Source organism: Pinus tabuliformis, chromosome J (assembly GCF_031772625.1).
Source record: "Pinus tabuliformis cultivar Carrire ecotype Pingquan chromosome J, CPIR1, whole genome shotgun sequence".
Taxonomy (NCBI): Eukaryota; Viridiplantae; Streptophyta; class Pinopsida; order Pinales; family Pinaceae; genus Pinus; species Pinus tabuliformis.
The window spans coordinates 539611934-539632897 of NC_142295.1; the positions used below are offsets into that span (position 1 = coordinate 539611934).

The following is a 20964-nucleotide window of genomic DNA, read 5'->3' on the forward strand; positions in this document are numbered from 1 at the left end:
GGGTATTTAGCCTAGGAACACTTGGGTTATCTAATCACTAGCATCTACTGGGGAAACCTCCCTTGTTGGAAAACTATCCACCCATATAATAGCAAGGGAATAGTGGCTAAGGTGATGGTGGTGATTGATCTCATTGTTGCTCTTAATCTCGAGATCTTAGTGAGGCTTTGCACTAAGGTGCTAGATTTTGCAATAGCAGAAAACATTTCAACCATTCAACCTTGATATCAACCATACAGCTTCAACCAGCAAGAAGACACAGACCATCAAGACCTCTGTCAAACACAGAATTTTCAAACTATGGTTTCTTGCAACTAAAAATTACCCTGTTATAGAAATTGAATAATGAGTTCTAAATAAAGGGTTCTTTCTGTTCAGATATATACGCAAAAATATTCTAGGATTTCGGAAAACCAAAAATGAGAAACCGGGAATAAGAATTCAGACCCTATAAATCTTAATGTCTCTGTAAGAGACATATTGAGGCTCAAAAAACTAAACTCTGTATTTTGTGTTGTAATCTGAAAATAACTCTGTGAAGTCATGTTGGTTGATGTTAAATGAGAACCTCTAGTTATGCACAAGATTAGCATGCAAGTGGCAATAACAGACAGTGCATAAGGATAATATCCAATAAATGGGGATAGTTTAGGAAGACTTTGGCATACAAGCATCACACTATTATAGACAATCGCTGAGATACATAATATATATGTTAAAAGAATCATTCTTACCTATGTTTCTACATGAGCAAGTACTCGTTACAACGAACACAACATTATTTCTTTTCTAGCTATAAAATATATAACTCAAATAATAAACAATATTCATAAAAGTTTTATAGCTATCCATTTAGGATCTTTACCTCAGTGGAAATAATGCCTTCATTGACTCCAACCAATCCATATTCTAGAGCCTCTGCCACACGCCAAGCTCGTGACATGCTTTCTGTAAATAAATAGGAAGCTAATCCTGCAAAATATTTGAAGTAAATAAAAGTGTCCAATAGTATACCCATCATTTTAATGCATGAATTAATAACAAAACATTTTACATATCCACAATGCCTTACAACTCTTTAAGGAAGGCAGGATATGGAGTTATAGATCTCTAAAACAAGTTACCAGGTCATTAAATTAGAGGCTAAACTTACAAGTGAAAAGGGCTAGTTTTAACTTTTAAGTAATGCAAACATTTCAAAAGCTTTATGAGACATGGTCACAATAAATATGATTAAGAGGCCAATGTTCACGTCCTAATAGAATTTACCTATCCAATTATGAATAATATAGAAAGCATGTTAGCAACATATTCTAACACAAAAAATTGGATAAATACACATTGAAGAGTATTAATTAACTAGAATGCACCATGTAGCTTTCAATATGATTGTTTATTAGGAGGATCAATAAAAGGGAACTTTGAAACATGAACCTCTCACTCTGAAATGCCTTTCAAATAGTTAGAACAAATTTGATCACATCTCACATTACATGAAGATAGATCGTGACTCACTTGTTAGAAACCTAGATCAAAGATCACCAAGGTCAATATTGTATGCTAAATATTGACAAAGTTGGGTAATAAGTAATAAAGCATTATCCATCTAGTAAAGGAGGTGTTCCCTTACCTTCAAAGCTAAGTTGTTGGATACATGAACTAATCCCTTGGTCCATGATAAGGTGTTCGTTCATGAACCTAAAGTTGAGTTTGGGATCAGGTATGAACCACGAAGAACCCTAGAGTCCTAGGAGAAAAAATTTCTCTTCTTTGGACAGCTAGTAGCCTTATATGATCAACACAAAACATTAGTTGAGGATCCTCCATCTATTGCTTCAATCAGATCTCTCTCCCATCTGGGATTTCTTCATGAAGGAAGGTGGGTCATCTATCAACAGGTACTCTAACCATTTTTGCAATCACGTACTTTCATTTAATGTTATGGGCATACTAGCATGGACCACATGGCAAACTAGATGATTGATTGATCTCGGTTGTATTGTTGTTTCCACACTTCACCTAGAAAGTTAGTCTTTGACTCTAGTCCAGTGGAACTCTTTTGAGGCCTAAGGGTTTAGGAAGGGCACTACTGGGAAAGCATTGATTGATGTAGAGTCCAAGATAATCCATACTTACCCCCCTAATTAGCCATAACCCAATTATTTAAACATTTAATGCTTGTCTAAAGAAAGGAACTCTTGAAAGTCCCAACCCTTATGAGCAAGAAACTGCTACATCTTAAAGGGGTATTGTAAAATTACAAAAGCAAGCTTCGGGTCCTAAGCTATGGACCCAAAACAAAGATAAATCATTATTGTAAAAAATGCACCAAAAGGGTGGAAAAAGCAAGCCGTTGAAAGGGGTAACTCATGCCTCCACAATTTCTCCCTCCTTACATCTATACACTCGACATGTCAGATCCCTAGTAGCTAGTCACACAGCTGTGGTACCTGCCTTGAAGTCTTTCCCACTCTGTTATCACCATTATCACAAACCTATGGATTAATGCATTAACTTGGGACATGTCACTCTCCTTGGAGATTGGAAGCATCTAATAGGGTTATTAACCTAATCATCCCTAATATAAGTGAGGCACTTATTTACAGGTCCTGATCTAGTTAGACATTTGAAGGTGAGTTTTGTGTGAAGTATTCTTGTGCCCTTAGCATTAGATATGGCCCACTATGATGCTTTAATGGTTATTGTCCCTAATGATTATTGATCTCACTTGATCTTGAGATTTTTTTGTCAAGTGGTGTTATCACAACAGTAGAGACCCCTTGACAGAGGGGCTTGATCCCTTTTTGATAGAACCTTGGAGGTCATTGTACCCCATCCAAAGAGAAATTCTGACCTTGATGATGCAATGTTGCCCATCCAAAGATGAGCGAGAGATGATTCCACATGGTACTTGATGCTCCTATGTACCCCCAGATGTTGAAACATTGAACCAATGAGGTTAGTCACTGGACTATTAGATGATGTGCCCAGATGAACCTAGAACACCCCCAAGCTAGCCTTGACATTGTTTAATGGACGTTGCTTGTTCTAGAGCCCAAATGATGGTTGATTATCCTTGAGATGACATGGGAGGGTTTGCACATCACCCTTGGATCCCAATGCTTGAGCATGATGATGCCACATCACTCCTTTTTCCCTTAGAAGGGTGACATAAGGCATAATTATGATGACATCATGGTTTTGGAGGCACTTTATGGAGGCATACCCATGCACTTTGAGCTTTTCTTGGAGTGAGGAGCACTCATGATCCATTTTGTCACTTGCTTGTGGCACCTTGAGCATTTATGGAGGATGATGTCATGGTGGAGGTCATTATTTCCCACACATGTGGGCTATTTTTAGCATTTATGTTATGTTTTTGAGCTATATTGAGGTTGGCTTGTGACCTCACTCTTGTTGAATGCTTAAGCAAACTTGTTTTAAGGCTTTGCTTGTAAAAATTATGAAAATAAGGCAAGTTAGACCTCATATAAATAGAGGAGGCCTTATTTCATGTTTTCGGCATCAGTCACTCATCATACACTCCTCTCCTTGGGAGTATGAATTAGCCTTCTTGCTTCCATTGACAGAAATGTGATATTTTATGGTGCAAGCTTCTCTTGGCGATGGTTTTTGCTCGGAGATTGTTTTTTGGAGTTGGGATTGATTGAAGTAATTCTTGTGGAAACTTTTGTATGTTTATCACATATTCTCAATTTTTTGCACATTGTATTTGTGTAGCAGTGTTCCACAACCTATAGGGATGTGTCCCCCAGGGTGGGGTGCACGAATCCCACGCAGCTGGAGCCTAAGACAAGGGGACACCTGGGGAAACATTTCCTCACGTCCCCCTTTTGGGGAAACTTGGGGAGACGCGGAGGGAAACATTTCCCCAAAGTAGGGGATATGTTCCCCAAAAGAGGTGGTTATGGGGGCCCCCCTCAAAAAGGGTTGGGCGTACCCCCTAAATTTTTCTTGAAAACAATAATTTATAAGTGGGGAAACCTAATATTCAACCATAGGGCCCTATTAATGCTATGTAATTAATGGCAATATTAAATTCTTAAAGTAAATTATCTTTCATTTTCATCCTTTTACTTAAATTTTTAACATTTCCATTAATTGACATGGGATGTTTGAGAGCAACAACCTCCTCCAAATGTAAAAGATGAAACTATAGATGAAAAGGATAAAATTGATTCCCCAATTGTCTTATACACCCGAAAAACTGATGAAAAAACATCATTTGTTCTTCATAACCATTGAAATTAATGACTTTTTGTTACATAATTGCATGCTTGATTCAAGGGTCTCAACCTATGTGATACCACTAAGCATCACGAACCAATTAGGATAACAAGTCATAAGACCATACAAAAAGGTATTTGAGATTTACTCAAGCGCTATTGAAGTATGTGTGATACTTGAAAACTTATCTACCACTTTACATGGGCATCCTGAAAGAAGTAATTCACATCAACATCATTGTCATAGATATTCCAGATGTGTGAGGCATGTTGTTGTCTAGGGAGTGGGCTACCAATCTAGGTGGAACTATCCATATGGATATGCCATACATACAATTTCCTATGGAAGAACAATCCTATGCCTTAATTTCTAGATAACCACCAACATGGCCTTTAGTTCAAAACCAACACCCTATTCTTGATGAAGAAGGAAAGGAGGATTGTGAGTTTGGGGATCGGAGGATATCAGCCAAGGTAACCTCATTTGAACAAGATGTGGACAAGGTTTGGACCATGTACTTTGATGGGGCTTGTTCTAAATCTAGTTCCGAAGCAGGGATTGTGTTTATCTCGCCTTTCAATAGGTATATCATGTCCTCTTACAATATTTCCTTCAAATGCACAATAAATATTGCTGAGTATGAAGCCCTCACTTTAGGATTGGACTTGGGTCTTAACTAAGGAATAAGAAATTTGAAAGTTATCAAGGATTTCGACCTTATTATGCCACAAAACAAAGGGGCATTTAGTGCTAAAAACGAGAAGCTTAGAAGGTACAAAAACATTTTGTGCCACACTATAAAGTCATTTGAAACTTTTATTATAAATGATGTCCCTAGAGAAAAGAGCGTCGTAGTTGATTCTTTGACTGTCGCTACCACTATTTTGCAACCACCCTATGAAGCCACCTTTAGCTTACAAGAATTTACCATGGAGGTCATCTTTAGACCAGTCATACCTGACAACCAAGAGCATTGGCAAGTCTTTGAGGATGACACCCATATCATGGACTTCCTTCAAAACAATAATCAAGTTGATTCTCCAAGCAATCAAAATGACAAGGCTGGGACTATGCATCATAATCTTTACTTCATTTACCCTAGATTTCACTTTGCCATTTTTCTAGTAGTTGTGTTTGCACTCCCACATTGTACTTGCACTAGATGTACTCTTCAGTCCCATTGACCTACTATTGTGGTCATTCGTTGGATATTAATAAAATTATCTTATATTATTATCTTACCTAAGGTTGAAAAGACAATTTGTCTAGAAAATTCATTTGGTGAAAACAATGGTTGCAAAGTTGCAAGGTAATAGAAGAATAATTTGATATTATCGAGATCAACATAGGATCAAAATCTAATCCACAAGTGATCTTGGTAGGAAAAGGAATGACCCTAGATAAAAGGGTTGAGTTTGAGATAGGTTTCCATGAGTTGAAAGATGTGTTCACATGGTGATACCAACACTTTAAATCCTATAGTGACGATGTGATACAGCACACTATCCCTTTAAAGGAAGGGTCGAAGCCAATTAAACAAAAGTTGAAAACCATAAACCTGAAGTTGGCCCCTTTAGTCAAGGAAGAGTTACAAAAGATGATTGATGCAAAGAACATAGCCCTGATAAGGCATTCCTAATGGTTATCAAACTCCATGGTTACCAAGAAAAAGATTGGAAACATGGTAATGTGTGTCTATTTTAGGGTCTAAAACAAGCATGCCTTAAAGATAAATACCCCTTACCCAACAAGAAAAACCTCTTGCAACAAATCATGGGGGCATATTGAACTTTAGGATTAGATTCTTGCTCAAGTGGCGACTCCATTGAATTCAAGTTTTGCAAGAGTTTCTACTAGGAGAAATCCAAGTAATCTAGTTAGCCCCACTCCTAATCCTGAAAAGGTTTTTAGAGAGAGGTTAAATAGACTTTCTCATAGTAGAACCCTTGCTAATCTTGGGCAAGAGGCTATTTCTGATATTCATTTGCTTTTTCAAGAACAAGTTGAGCCTAGCATCATAAATGGCTATCCTCACAATATCCCTGACAAGGCTATTGAAAAGTTGCCTTCTTTTCAAGGTAACAATGCCATTAGTGTTGCATCACATGTCAAGAACTTCAATGTTTGCATCTTTAAATGGTGTAACACTGCTAACTATGAGGATGTAAAGATGAGACTTTTGTTCTCTCTTTAGAAGAGGATGCTCTTGATTGGCCAAACCCTTTAGGCGATCATTATGAGCATCCAATTCTTATGACTCTTTACAAGCAATCATTAACGCTTTCATAGGAAAATTTGGAGAAAAGAAAGAAAATAGTCACTTGATCAATGCCATTAGCAACATGAAGAAAAATGAGAATGAAACCATGGAGGAGTTTAACAAGAGATTTAATGAATTAGTGAAAAGCATGCCTGCTACTGTTAAACCTCCTGATGAATTTCTCTTATGCTCATATTTGGATGCTTTTGGTGTTGATACTGCTTATGAGTTGAGGAGGAAGGAGCCTGCAAATTTAGGTGTAGCTCAAGCTGAGGCCTTAAAGATGGAAAGGGCTAGAAAGCAATCAGGAAAATCTGAAATTCCTGGTTTCAATAGAGGGCCATCAAAATCTAATGATTCCAAAGGCAAGGCCAAGGAAGAGACTACACATGATCCTATAAAAGAATTAACCCAACTCATTAAGAGTATGGAGGCAAATCACACTAGTCAAATGAATGCTATCCAAAATCGATTGGTGGCCATGGAAAGAAATCAAGTTGGGAGATTCCCAAATCGAGGTAATGATAGATGGCAAAAGAGGGGACCTCCCAATGAGCATAGGCCACCAAATCCACTAGAGTCTACCAACTTAGTTGATGATTCAATGCCTTATTGTAGACCTTGTGATGACCTACATGATGAACTCACTTGCCCTTATGCAAGAAGGATCCTAGAGGGAGAAATGGTTGGAACAAGTGAGCAAATCAATGTAGTTGGAAAAGAGCATCATTTGTCCTTGGAGAATTGGATGGGAGTTGTGGAGAATAGCCAAAAGGTAAGTAAGAAGTCTCCATCCTCCTATAGTGTGAATAATTTTGAAGAGTTGGATAGGATCACTGAATTGTATGGGGAGAAACCCTCATCAAATCAGATTTTAGAGATAGCCAAAGATAAAGAAAGGGAAAAAAGCAAGGAAAGAAGTCAAAATGCCCATAAAACTTTCACTCCACCCACATCTAATTTGAATATTGACTTGGGAGGACGGATAAATAATCCGTAGATTTTAGTGCTTGTAACTAAAATCATGAAGATTCCCTCCCAAAGGTATAATTTTTTCAAAGCTATTGATGCAGCTCATGGGAAAGAAATGTCGAATTTTTCTAAGGATAGATTTGAGGATGCCCCTATCACTTTGCAAAGTAGTGATATGTGTAGAGATAACAAAGACCATCAACCTTCTTTCATCACTATGTTGGTCAATGGAATGCTTTTACGCAATTGTATGTTCGACTCTAGGGCATCATCTTGTGTCATGACTAAGAAGGTCATGAATCAGTTAAACTTGAGGATTTCTAGACCCTACCACAACATTTGTGCAATGGATTCAAATATTATTAAAGTTTGTGGTTTGATAAAGGATCTTCAAGTCCACTTGGTTGTACATCCTGATATTACGATCACCATAGATATCGCGGTGATTGATGTGCTTGATGCTTGTAGGATGTTATTGTCTAGAAAGTGGGGAGGTGATATAGGGGGTAGTTTTCAAATGGATTTAAGTTATGCTACCATCCCTATAGTGAGGGCATCATGCTTAGATTGGAGAGGGAGTTGGAGAGAAATTATCATGTTGAGAATCCCAAGGAACCTCATAATGAAATTCTATATGAATTTGGTAACTTGGGAAACTATGTTATCTTGGCTAATTCTTTTGCTCCTTTGGAGAATGAGGTAGAAAGTAAAAAATATGGAATTTGGCTCATGAATTTTGATGGTGCCCATTCTAAATATGGTAATAGTGTTGGAATTGTCCTCACCTCCCCTCTTGGTCATATATTCAAGTTTGCCTATAGATTGGAATTTGATGCAACTAACAATGTAACAAAATATGAAGCTCTATTGTTAAGTTTGGAGTTGGCAACAGATTTTAAAGTTAAATTTCTTAGCATCAAGGGGGATTTTGCTTTAATCATTCTGCAAATAAAGAATAAACTTGCATGCAATAATGATAGATTGAAGAAGTATGGTAATGTTGTTTGGAATAATTTACAATATTTTGATGCATTAGATCTTCAAGAAATTCCAAGAGAAGGAAATAAACAAGCTAATGAGTTGGTTGTTGTTGCATCTACTTTACAGCTTGGGGAGAACTTGATGGATGATAAGATCAAGATGGAAATTATTTTTAGACCATCAGTTCTTGATAATATTGAGCATTGGCAAGTCTTTAATGATGAAAGCCAAGTGATTCGATTTTTAAATAATATGGAGGAATTTTCTGATTTTGAAGTTGGCTACAAAGAAGAAGGTTGCAACTATGAGGAGTGTAATGTTGTGTCAAATCCCACTCCTAGGGATCATGTAGCCATGGAGCAAATGTTTGATAGGCATGATGCTTCAAAGAGAAAAGATGATAAGAAAATTGACCTAGGGGAATTCATTGAAGTAAACATTGGTACCCCCCATGATCCAAAGATTATTAAAATAGGGAAGGGTACCACTGAGGAAGAAAGGAAAAAATTGATAAATTTACTTCATGAATATAGAGATGTTTTGGCCTTTTCATATGATGAGTTGAAAGGATATAGGGAGGATGTTATGGAACATACTATCCCTCTTAAGGATGAAAATGCCAAACCCTTTAGGCAAAAACTTAGGCAAATAAATCCTATGTTAGCCCCCTTTGTGCAAAAAAATTGCGAAAGAAGCTCCAAGTTGGAATTATAGCTCACACTAGGCATTCCACATGGTGTTCAAACTTGGTTATTGTAAGAAAGAAGAATGGGTCAATCAGGGTATGTGTAGATTTTTGAAATCTTAATTTAGCTTTTAAAAAGGATAATTACCCTTTACCTAATATGGAAACATTCTTACAAAGGGTAACATGACTTGGAATGATGTCTTTACTAGATGGATTTTCAAGATATAACCAAGTTATGGTGAAGAAGGAAGATAGACATAAGACAACATTCACCACACCATGGGTTACTTTTGAGTATTTGAGGATGCCTTTTGGATTAACAAATGTTGGAGCAACTTTTCAAAGGGCTATGGACTATGCCTTTAAGGGTCTAATTGGGAAATTCATTGAGACTTATCAAGATGATTTCACTGGTTTTTCTAAAGATGGAATTTCTCATGTGGGCCATTTAAGGCACATCTTTGATAGGTGTAGAAAGTATGGAATATCCTTAAATCCTGCTAAATCTGTTTTGGAGTGACTGAGGGCAAGTTTCTTGGTCACATCATTTTGAAGGATGGGATCAAGATTGACCCTGAAAGAGTTGAGGCAATTCAAAAGATTCCTTTGCCTCACAATAATAAAACCCTTCAATCCTTCCTAGGAAAGATCAATTTCTTTAGAAGGTTCATTCCAAATTAGGCTGAAATTCTCTAAACCCATTCAAACCCTTTTAAAGAAAAATGTTAGGTTTGTCTGGGAAAATTAAGGAAAAAAAGGTTTGCAGGAAATTAAGGATTCTATTGGTAAAGCATTTGTTCTAGTGAGCCTTGATTATTCAAAGGATTTTTTATTTTCTCTTTTGCATCTGAAAATACTATTGTTGGAGTGTTGCTTCAAAAGAACAATGAAGCGTATGAGCAACCTATTGCTTTTATGAGTAGATCCCTTCAAGGCTCTCAGTTGAGGTATAGCACCATGGAAAAGCAAGCTTATGCCTTAGTCAAGTCTCTTAAGCAATTTAGAGTTCATGTGGGGTATTCTAGAATAATTGCATTTGTTCCCCACTCTATTGTGAAGGATATTTTAACTCAAGTTGATTTCTTAGGAACTAGAGCTAGGTGGGTCTCAAAGATACAAGGGTATGATTTAGATATTAGACTTACCAAGTTGGTAAAGAGTCGAGGATTGGCAAAGATCTTGACTGAGGGGAATGAGAAAGAGTTAGGAATGATTTGTCAAAATGATTTGGAATTAACTTCATCATAAATTCAAACATTGAGTCAATTTGAATCGTATAGAGACATTATTTATTACTTGCAAAAATTTTCATGTCCTAACCATTTAGTTGGCCATAAAAGAAGAGCATTAAGGCTTAGAGCAACTAAGTATTGCATTGTGAAGGATGGTCTGGGTTGGAGAAATATAGAGGGGGTGATACTTAGATGTATTGATGAAGTTGAGGTCAAAAAGCTTCTATTTGAGTTTCATTCAGGATTTCGTGGAGGACATTATGCTGCTAAGACTACTACCACAAAATCTTGAGAGTTGGTTATTTTTGGCCTCTATTTATGCTAATATGCACAAGTATGTTAGAGGTTTCCAAGCTTGTCAACTATTCACTGGGAAGCAAAAGTTAGCTTCTTTTCCTCTTCGGCCTGTGGTCACAGAAGCTCCCTTCCAACATTGGGGTCTTGATTTTATAGGGAAGTTTAATGAAAATTCAAGCAATGACTACCCATGGATTCTAACTACTACTGATTATTTACTAAATGGCTAGAAGCCATCCTTACAAAACATGCCATTGACAAAGTAGTGATGGACTTTCTTGAAGATATGATTATCACATGTTTTGGTGTCCCTGCCAAGATTACAACTGACAATGCCAAGGTGTTTAGCTCTGCTGAATTCTCATAATTTTGCTTTAAGTATGGCATTGTTTTATCCCATTCATCAAACTACTATACTCAGGGTAATGGCCTAGTTGAGCCCAGCAATAAAAAATTGATAACCATAATCAAGAATATAGTAGGGGATAACAAACGGGCATGGGACGGTAAAATTAAATATGCTTTGTGAGCTGATAGGATTACAAAGAAGAGTTCAGCAGGAAAGAGTCCTTTTGACTTAGTTTATGGCTTGGATGTTACCCTTCCCGTGCATTTGAGGCTACCAGCTTACCAATTGCTACAAAATTTTACATCTGATAAAGATGTTGTGTGACATAGGATTGACCAAATTGTAGAATTGGAAGAAACTAGGAGAAGAGCCTTAGAACATTGTTGTAAAAATCAATCTAAGGTTAAAACAAAAAAAAACAAAAAAACCAAAAAAAAAATTGACAAATCATCTAGGCATAGGATGTTTTCTAACAGTGATATGGTTTTGCTATGGGATCGCACGAATGAAAAGCTAGGCAATCATGGTAAGTTTGACAGTTTATGGCTTGGACCTTACATTATCAGAGAAGCAGTGGGACAAAATTTCTACCATTTGAGCACCTTGGACGGAGAGTCACTGGAGCTACTTGTAAATGCCCAACTACTGAAGTTGCTCTACAAAGAAGACATTTGATGCCATGGGGCATCTTTTTGTATCATATTTCTAACCTTATCCCTTGTCATTAATGTTTAATTAGTTTTATTTCATGAATAAATTGTCATTTATGCTCTTAGAATAAATTTCCATTTCTTCATTTTTGTACTTGATTTCATTTGATGATATTTTGAATGCATACTACTAATATATGTCTTTTGTCAGTGGATACAGATTTCAGGTTCTTGCACACTATCACTTCATATCTAGCATGCATCCCCATATCGAACCAAATGTTGACCACTAGAGTGGCACTTGACGACCATCTGAAGAATCCATGCCCGAGGATGTACCAAAGGACACTTGTAAAATTAGATATCAACAGATTATCAGAGTTTTTTTACTCTACTTCTTCTCATCATTTTCTGTTGTACCCAAATTCCACACCCTGTAGGAAATTATAATAAGTGATGCTAGTATGAGGAGTTTGGAGTCATGTAACATGCCTAGGTAGCTTGGGACCTTTGCCAACAAGTGAGTATATTACTCTGAGAGGTTTTTTTCACTTGGTTAATTATCATCTCCCTACCAGGACTTAATAATTAACTGATTTTTTTCCTCCAAATCCGGGGTACGACTTGATGGCGAGGCCTTGGGTGAGTCAGTGTTTAGGGTCAATGTTTATTACCATACTAGATCACACAAAAAAAAAACGTGGAATTTGGTTAGGTTTAGGTGGTTAGTTTTTAATTTTTTAGATTTTCCATAGGGCGAAAATTGCAATAAAGATTGTAGTTGTAATGTAATAAGTGATGTCTAGAGAAGTTGTATGGGGTATGAGTAATAAAATTTACACCTCTTGTTGAAGGAAATGTAACTAAGTTCGGTTTTCAATATGACTCGTAATTATAATATTATGAAGAAAAATTGTTATTCCTTGCATCATGGGTTTCATGGGCAAGATGTGTTTACCATAGGTCAAAGACTTCTTCTTTGATGTCTTTAGGATTTTATGTCACATCATGAGTATTATGAAAGTCATAAGGTCAAAGACTAACACTCCAAGGCAAGTGCCACTATCCTCATGCAAATCCGCTCTACGAAAATGAAGTAATTGTTAAAGAGTTTAGGGCAATGAGGTGTAATGTGATTCTTCTTGACTTGATAACAATTTGTGGAGTCTTTTTACTTTTTCTTGTTAGCTTAATCTTCTTCTTCTTATTATTAATGCGTGTGTGTACTTCATAAAACTGCTACCAAAAACATAAAAACAAGAACACAAGATGTTGGCTCTCTGCCAGGGCCAAAACCTCTCTTCTCTTAAGAGGAAAACCCTTCAGTAAGTTTCTCTTATTGAAGCTTCCTATTGATCATTGTCAAACCCTAGACCCTTGACTAGGATGTCCTCCAAGCACAAGTCAAGTCCTTCCTCTTTTCTGCTCTTGGTTCCCCAACACATAGATTTCCTCCTTCCGGCACTTTGCTCCCTAGCACTTCGTCCTCCTTCTTTGTTTCATGTCTAGAGATAGACCTTCTTTGAGTGAGCCTTCTAGATGAGATGTTCCTCTTCTATCCTTTGCTCGTGTAGAATTCTTCTTTTGTTGACAAAACGAGATCCTTCTTGAGATATGGGTGTATGACTGTACTGTTGTTCTGCTGCCATAGTTTTCTCACGTGTGGACGGTACCCTTAGTGAATTAGGGTCCTTTCAACTTCGCTAGAGAGAGCGAGACTTCTTCGCTTGACTTAGGAGGCCTTGTAGGTCTAATATCTAGCCCAAACAAAAATGAATCTTACACTAAAATGTTACTATTGTTATATCCACAATTTGTCCTCCTTCTCCTCGCACGTGTGACTGTTTCTAGCCCTAGAAACAATCCCCTACCTTCGCTGAGTTTCCTCCTTCCTTCGTTGCACTTTTGGAGACCCTTTAGACTTGCTTCACCTTCCTTTTCTTGGCTTATCTCTTCGTTGATTTCAGAGCTTGCGTTATGTCCTTTATGAGGGAGTGGACAGCCTCTATATATAGAGGACTGTCCCTCCTCTAGGCCGACATTAGGCCGACATTCTGTCTTTAGGCCGACTTGACCATATCTTCATTATTTTCTTCGTTTAGCTTCTTGTGGAGGATGTTGTTGCATGGAGAGGACTTGCACTTGTCTTGGAGGTATTCCTTTGACCTTATACATAGTGTAACATGCCCTCTAAGGGTCTTATATAAATATATTGACCTTTTGACTTCCTAGAAGCACTTAACCATGTGCTTGACCTACTTCAATGAGCAAGAAACTCATTGACAAATAATATAAAAATAATATTTCTTTTCTTGAATAAATACAAATATCAAAAGTACATTTATGAACACCAAACCTAGTTACACTTTCTTCAACACTCCCTCTTAACTAGGGAGGTATTCATACAACATTACAAGGTGTTTGGCTATGTTTCAATCTTGAAGAATTCACATAAGAGAAACCGGATTTGCAATCTATCTGTTATAGCATCATATCAATCAGCATTGTCATAGTGCAAGGCCTAGATTAACAACTCCATCTCTCCATGATATCATGAGCTACAATGTTGGTGAGACCAATGATTTATAGACACCTTCATCATTGTCTCTCAAGGTGCATACCCACTCGGGTGTTCTTTGAGTATGACCTTTTAGACTATTCTTGTCGTGGGTTCCCAGCCCTCAAAGAATATCGATCCTCTTGCCTACTCTTGTCTTGGATGCCCTGCACATCCTCAAAGAGTATCAAATGCCAAATGATTACCCAATCCTCTCATGCTTTCTTCCCAAGTGAAGACAAGAATGTTGTGTCTATCATGTGTCTAAATTTCCGTTCATGGCCTTCATCTAGACTTATGATTGTTAGTCCTGGTCTAGTGCACAACCCAGGAAGTGGAAAAACACAATTGTCACTCCTTTGTAATCAGGGGTGATCCAAAACTCCCTCTTGACCAAGGACCTGTCAGAGCTCCCTCTTAACTAGGGACTCTTTCATTCATCAGCAACTTCTTCTTTGTGGGTCCTTTAGTTGCTTGATCTCTTTTCTTCATTTGCTTCTTCTTGGATAGATTGGTCAACCACCTGATGCTCCTTGTGAGAGCACTTTTCCATTGCTTGCTTCTTGGACTAGTCAACATTTCTTCTTGTTTCTTAGTCAGCAATCTTATACTCCTTATGTGAGCATATCCTTTTGTTGACCTTCATTGCATTGTAGTGCATGCCTTCGAGCATGTCCTTGGTGAAAGAGATTCTTTCATACTTGATCATGTTATAGAACTATTCCCATGACTCAATAATATACATATGATAACATGACTAAACTTTGATACATACATACCTCATCTTGATTCTCCTTTGATCATTTTAGCTTCATTTGGTTGTCCTTGGTGTGGCCCTTCTTGCTTCATCTTAGCTTGCCTGCATATCATCCTTTTCTTGAATCCCATGAATGGGATTCCTAATGAGACATCTGCTTTGGTTCATGAACCTTCTTTTGAAGATTCCATCATAGGATCTTAAAAACCCTTGCCTTGCAAATGTTTCTTTTCTTTTGATGATGGAGGTCTTCTAAGATTATTAATCATGATCAATTTTCTTTCATTGTGGATGAGGTCCTCTACTAGGTATGCTCCTCCTACATGAATATCTTGAGCTATATCTACCATGCTCCTACATTCTAGAAGATATTTCTGGCCATGCATTTTGTTCTCATTATCGATGCTACTTCTACATGGGTATCTAGAACTCTATGTACTTCATGCTTCTAGATTCTAGTCATGCAATTTCATTTTATTCCTACATATTCCTATCCTACTCAAAATCTTGAAAGAAGACTTGAAGTAAAGAGTTTGACTTAGTCATAGACTATAGTAGAGATCCGGAGGATCTTCCTTCTTTTGCTTCTTTTCTTATTCTTTCACCTCTTGAGTCATGTGAGCTTCTTCCCTCTTTCTTTTGTTGTTGTTGTCCTTCTTAAGCTTAGGACAATTCCTTTTGTAGTGTCCATATTCTTGGCATCCATAGCATTGGATTTTGGACAAATCTTTGTTGTTTGTTCTTCATGGACCAAATTTGCTAAATTTTCCCTTTCTCTTGGCCATGGTATCAAATGCTTGCTCCTTTGATCCCACATCTTCTTGTGCTTTAAATCTGGTTTCCTCTATCTTGGATAGAGACCATATTTCACTGAGTGTGGTTGCTTCCTTCTTGGCATATATGCTTGAGTGAATTTGCCCTAATTCTCAAGTAGAGCATTGAGTACTACAGTGGTCATTTCTCTATCAGACATGACTTCCCAAGCTCGTGAAGTTGGTCCCTCATCTCAGAGATCTTCATGAAGTAGGGAGCTATTCCTTCCTTGGATATCTTCATCTTGTACAATTCATTTCTTAGAGATATCACTTCTCCGGTTGTGGATACCGAGAATAGCTCTACTAGCTTATCATAAATTTCTTTTGTGTTTCAAATTTGGAGACATAAGGAATGAGAGAGTCCTCGATAGATTCTATCAGAATCCTTTGAGCTCTTGTCTCATCCTTATTATACTTGGCTGAGGTTTGAGTTTGTTCCTTAGCAGGAATAGTAACATTCCCTTTGATGTGTTCTACGAGTTCATTCTCCTTGAGAAGTAAATCAGTCCTGTTCTTCCATGCAAGAAAGTTATTGGTACCTACCAATTTGTTGCTTTCCTTGCTAAAAGATATTGACGTATATTCAAAAGGGGACATATACTTACTTGATAGATTTTGAGATGTAATGGATTTGCTTCCTCCTTGAAGACTTGATGGCTTGCCTTCCTAGGATCTTGATGTTCTTCAAGTTGCCTTCTCTAAGTAGACTAGCTTGATGATGTGATTTTCTTGGTAACTTGTAGATGATGTAGGTCTCTCTTTGATCTGCTCTTCTTTGTAGGTGCCTTTATGTAAGGCTCTTCTCCTTGCTTTGTTTGTAGTCTTCCTTGATGAATGATAGATGGTAGGCCTTCTTTTCCTTGAGTAGATTTGGCTTGATGCTTCAACCTTGTAGATGCCTTTCCTTTATGTGTTGTGAAAATTCTATCATTGCAGCAACTAATTTATTTTTCCTACTTATTCCACAATAAGTTATTTATGAAATTACTTCAATAAACATTAAAATAAATATTGCTGCAAATATCACACCATAATACAGAAACAAACATATGCACAAGCATTAACACATTGACACAGATATTTTGGACAACAGTCCTCGGAAAAACCCAATGTGGGAAAACCGGTGCAGCAAGGGAGGATTTTATTATTCAGCAATTCTTCAGTACAACAAGGTGCCAAACTGGCTTACCCACAGAGAGAAATAATTCTCCAGCACTTCTCCCAATCCCAGCGTCAGCCTGGCTGACCTCTGTGTGGCTCTCAAACCCTCTGCGTCAGCCCCTGCTTGACTGCGTCAGCCCTGGGCCTCTCTGCGTCACCCACGCAGGCCCAGCTAGTGACTGCGCAGTCTTCTGCTGCCTCTGCGTCTGCCTCTCCTGCCTCAGTGCTGATCTCCAGTGGTTGATCCCGCCTCTCTACTCCGTACTTGCTGCCTCCTAATTGCTCACCAGACCACTGGTTCAATTTCTTAGCTAACCCCGCTCCAAAAATTGAACTGACTGGTCTCCCTCAGTGTGTTCTCCAAGTGACCCTCAAGCCTCCTCTTATACTTTTCTCGTTGACAAATCAACGGCCGAGATTAAATCCCTAATCAACGGTTAAGATAAGATCTGGCTTGGTCCATGACTTTTGGACCATTCTAACATAGTTTTATATTACTTCACATTAATATATTACTTTCCCTAAGTTTAGACTTAGGGACTTCATTAAAAATCTTAATTATTTTAATATCTCCCAAACTGTTTAGAATCTACCCAAACCCTTTTTGGGTATTGGAGATCTCACGTGCCTTAGCCTCTCCACCAATTTTCGTGGCAAGAGCACATCTGATGCTACCCCAAATCAACACTCCCTCTTAGCAAGGATTATGCTCTAGTAATACTCCTCACTGAGTATCATCCGGCATCGGTCATTGTGTTGATGCTAAGCCTCCCTGCCCAACATCCTCTACACTGCTGCATCTTGTACTGCTGCCCATGGCTCTGCTGCTGCATCCTGTACTGCTACCCATGGCTCTGCTACTGCCGCTGCTGCATCTGTACAACAACTCTCTCTGCATTCGTACTACTGTTGGTCCTTTCTCCCAACACTGCATCCGCACTGCAACTCCCTTTGCATCCTTGTTGTTATCACATTTTTGCTATTGAAACGGGTTCTTTACCATCCCCATCTTTTCCCTAAAGTAGTCAAACTTTGTCCTTTCAAGGGCCTTGGTGAGGATGTCCGCCACCTGTTCTCCTGTAGGAGTGTAGCTCAACTGTACAGCTCCTCGTTGGACATAGTCCCTGACAAAGTGACACCGGATATCAATATGCTTCGACCTATCATGAAAAACTGGATTCTTAGAGTGCTTGATGCAACTCTGATTATTGCACATGATCCTGGTTGCCTCCATATTTCTTTTGAATAGGTTAACAAGCAGTTTTCTATGTCATATGGCCTCACACGAAGTTGTGCTTGCTACCATATATTCTGCCTCAGATGAGCTCAAAGCCACGGACTTCTATTTCCTACTGCACCAGGAGGTCATTCCTGATCTAATGTTGAAACAGTACCCAGAGGTACTTTTCCGATCCACTGAACTTCCTGCCCAATCTGCATCAGTAAATCCACTCAATCTGATATCCTTACTCCTGGTGTACAAGAGTCCATAATCGACTATTCCCTGTAAATACCTGAGAACATGTTTGGTTGTTGCCCAGTACGCCCTCTTCGGTTCCACCATGAACTGACTGAGGGTGTTGACAGCGTAGCAAATGTCTAGCCTAGTATTGACCAAATACATCAGGGACCCTATGAGCTGCCTATATAGGGTGGGATCGACATCCTTGTCTTTTGATGCATCAATCTTCTTCCAGTTGGTGATCATTGGCGTAGCCATAGGTCTACAATCCTCCATCCCGAATCTTTTCAAGATTTTTGTAGCATACCTCCCTTGCCCAAGGAAGATTTCTCGCTTCTGCTGCCAAACTTCCAACCCTAGGAAGTAGTGCATTCGTCCCAAATCCTTCATATCGAATTCTGTGGCTAGATTCTTCTCGCAGTCCCCAATGAGTCTGGATGATCCTGTCAGAAAGAGATCATCCACATACAATACTAAGATTAGCTGCTCGTTCTCTACAACCAGATAGTAGAGATTTGGACCCGCGTCATTCTTGATAAACCCTATCTTCTGCAAGTAGCCATCTATTCAACCATACCATGCTCTCGTTGCCTGTTTCAGCCCATACAGGGCTTTCTTCAATTTGCATACATGAGACTTCTTCTCATGAGTTTCAAAGCCCTCTGGTTGTTCAATGTATACCTCCTCTTCTATTACCCCGTTCAGAAATGTCGTTTTGACATCCATCTGATGGATCTCCCATCCCATCTGGGCTGCAAGAGATATCACAGTCCTAATAGATGTATACCTGGCTACCGGGGCGAAGGTCTCCTCATAGTCAATCCCTTCTTTTTGAGCATACCCCTTAGCCACAAACCTAGCCTTGTATTTCTCAACACTGTCATCTGCAGCGTATTTGATCTTGTAGATCCATCTTGAACCTACCACCGATTTTTCTTGAGGTCTTGGCACCACCTCCCAGACATCGTTTACCATTATGGAGTTGTATTCCTCTACCATCGCATCTAGCCAAACCTGATGTTGAGCTGCCTCCTTGAAACTGGCAGGCTCTCCATCCTGAGCTACTAATGCTTGATATCTATCTGGTTGTTTTCGCTCCCTCTTATTGTTTCTTGGCGCACCAATGAAGTCCTCTGCATCTCGCAGAATCTGACGAAGTTCCCTGCTAGTTCTTCCTCTGCCAACAGGTGCTTCTGTTCGCTCCTCATCCTGAGAATCTTCCTATCCTGAGGAAGAATTCTTTACTTCTGTTGGTTGAAGAGGCTTAACCAACGGCTCCTCTTTCAACTGCTCCTCAGAAGGCATCTCGCGAGATCTTCTAAAAGCCCTGTCCTCCATGAACTTTACATCTCGTCGTACTACTACCTTCCTACTCCCTGGAAGATAGATTCTATATGCCTTAGCGTTCTCACTATATCCTACCAGATATCCCTTTTCCGCAGTCTGGTCCAGCTTCTTCCTATATTCTTCGAGTATGCAGCAATATGCTAGACTCCCAAATATCCTGAAATCACTGACTTCAGGTGTCTTCCCTGTGAAGACTTTCTCTGGAGTAATCTTGCCCACTGCCCGATGAGGAGTCCTGTTCTGAACATAGACTATTGTGTTGCATGCTTCTGCCCACAGGAATTTTGGCATATCCTAATCATACATCATGGCCTTAGCTGCTTCTACAATAGTCTTGTTCTTTCTTTCTGCTACCCCATTCTGCACCGAATTATAAGGAGTTGTCCACTCTCTTCTGATGCCCTCCTTAACGCAAAAATCAATGAAGTCCTTATTGACATATTCTCCACCATTATCTGAGCGCAAAACTTTTATTTTCTTCCCAGTCAAATTCTCCACCAAAGCCTTGAACTCCTTGAATCGACAAAAAATCTCATCCTTGGTTTTTAGAAAATAAATCCAAGTTTCCCTTGAGTGGTCATTAATAAAGGTAAGGAAATACTCGACACCATTGAGAGCTTTGACAGACATAGGTCCGTAGATGTCAGAATGTATCAATCCTTGTACACTCTTGGCCCTGTGATTGCTCCTAGGAAATGCTGCCTTGGCATACTTTCCTAGAGCACATCCCCTGCATACATCATCTCGTTCCGTACTCAGATCCGAAACTCTTGTTACTACTCCTGAGAATTCTCAGAGCTCCATGGTGCAAGTGACCCATTCTTCTGTGCCATAGTTCGTTCAAGTCCTTGTCTCCATGATTGCCTATTAGTGCCATTGGTGATTCTAGTTGCAATTTATACAACCGATTACTTTTGATCCCGATCTGCACTTTCTTTTTCCAACTCAGGTGTTTGACGTATACCTTCTCCTTGATGAAGTAGACGTCATAGCCCTTGCCTTGTAGTTGCGACACAGAAAGTAAGTTCATCCCCAATCCTGGTACATGCAACACATTTGTAGCACGGAACCGTTCTCTCGATTCTATTTGAAAAACTATGGTACCCTTCCCTACTGGAGTACACTTTGCCTTGTTCCCCATGGTGATCTGAAAGTTCATCTTCTCTTCTCGATATTCTGAGAAACACT

General features: G+C 38.8%; 1 protein-coding gene across 1 annotated transcript in view; it reads right to left on the minus strand.

The window, feature by feature from the left end:
• Window positions 1-844: 844 nt before the first annotated feature.
• Window positions 845-20964, minus strand: part of ALDH5F1 (aldehyde dehydrogenase 5F1) — a 369083-nt gene continuing 348963 nt past the window's right edge. Inside the window, exon 18 of the mRNA XM_089380687.1 lies at window positions 845-972. Coding sequence (XP_089236813.1) covers window positions 845-972 — 128 coding nt within the window. The remainder of the gene's footprint in view (window positions 973-20964) is intronic.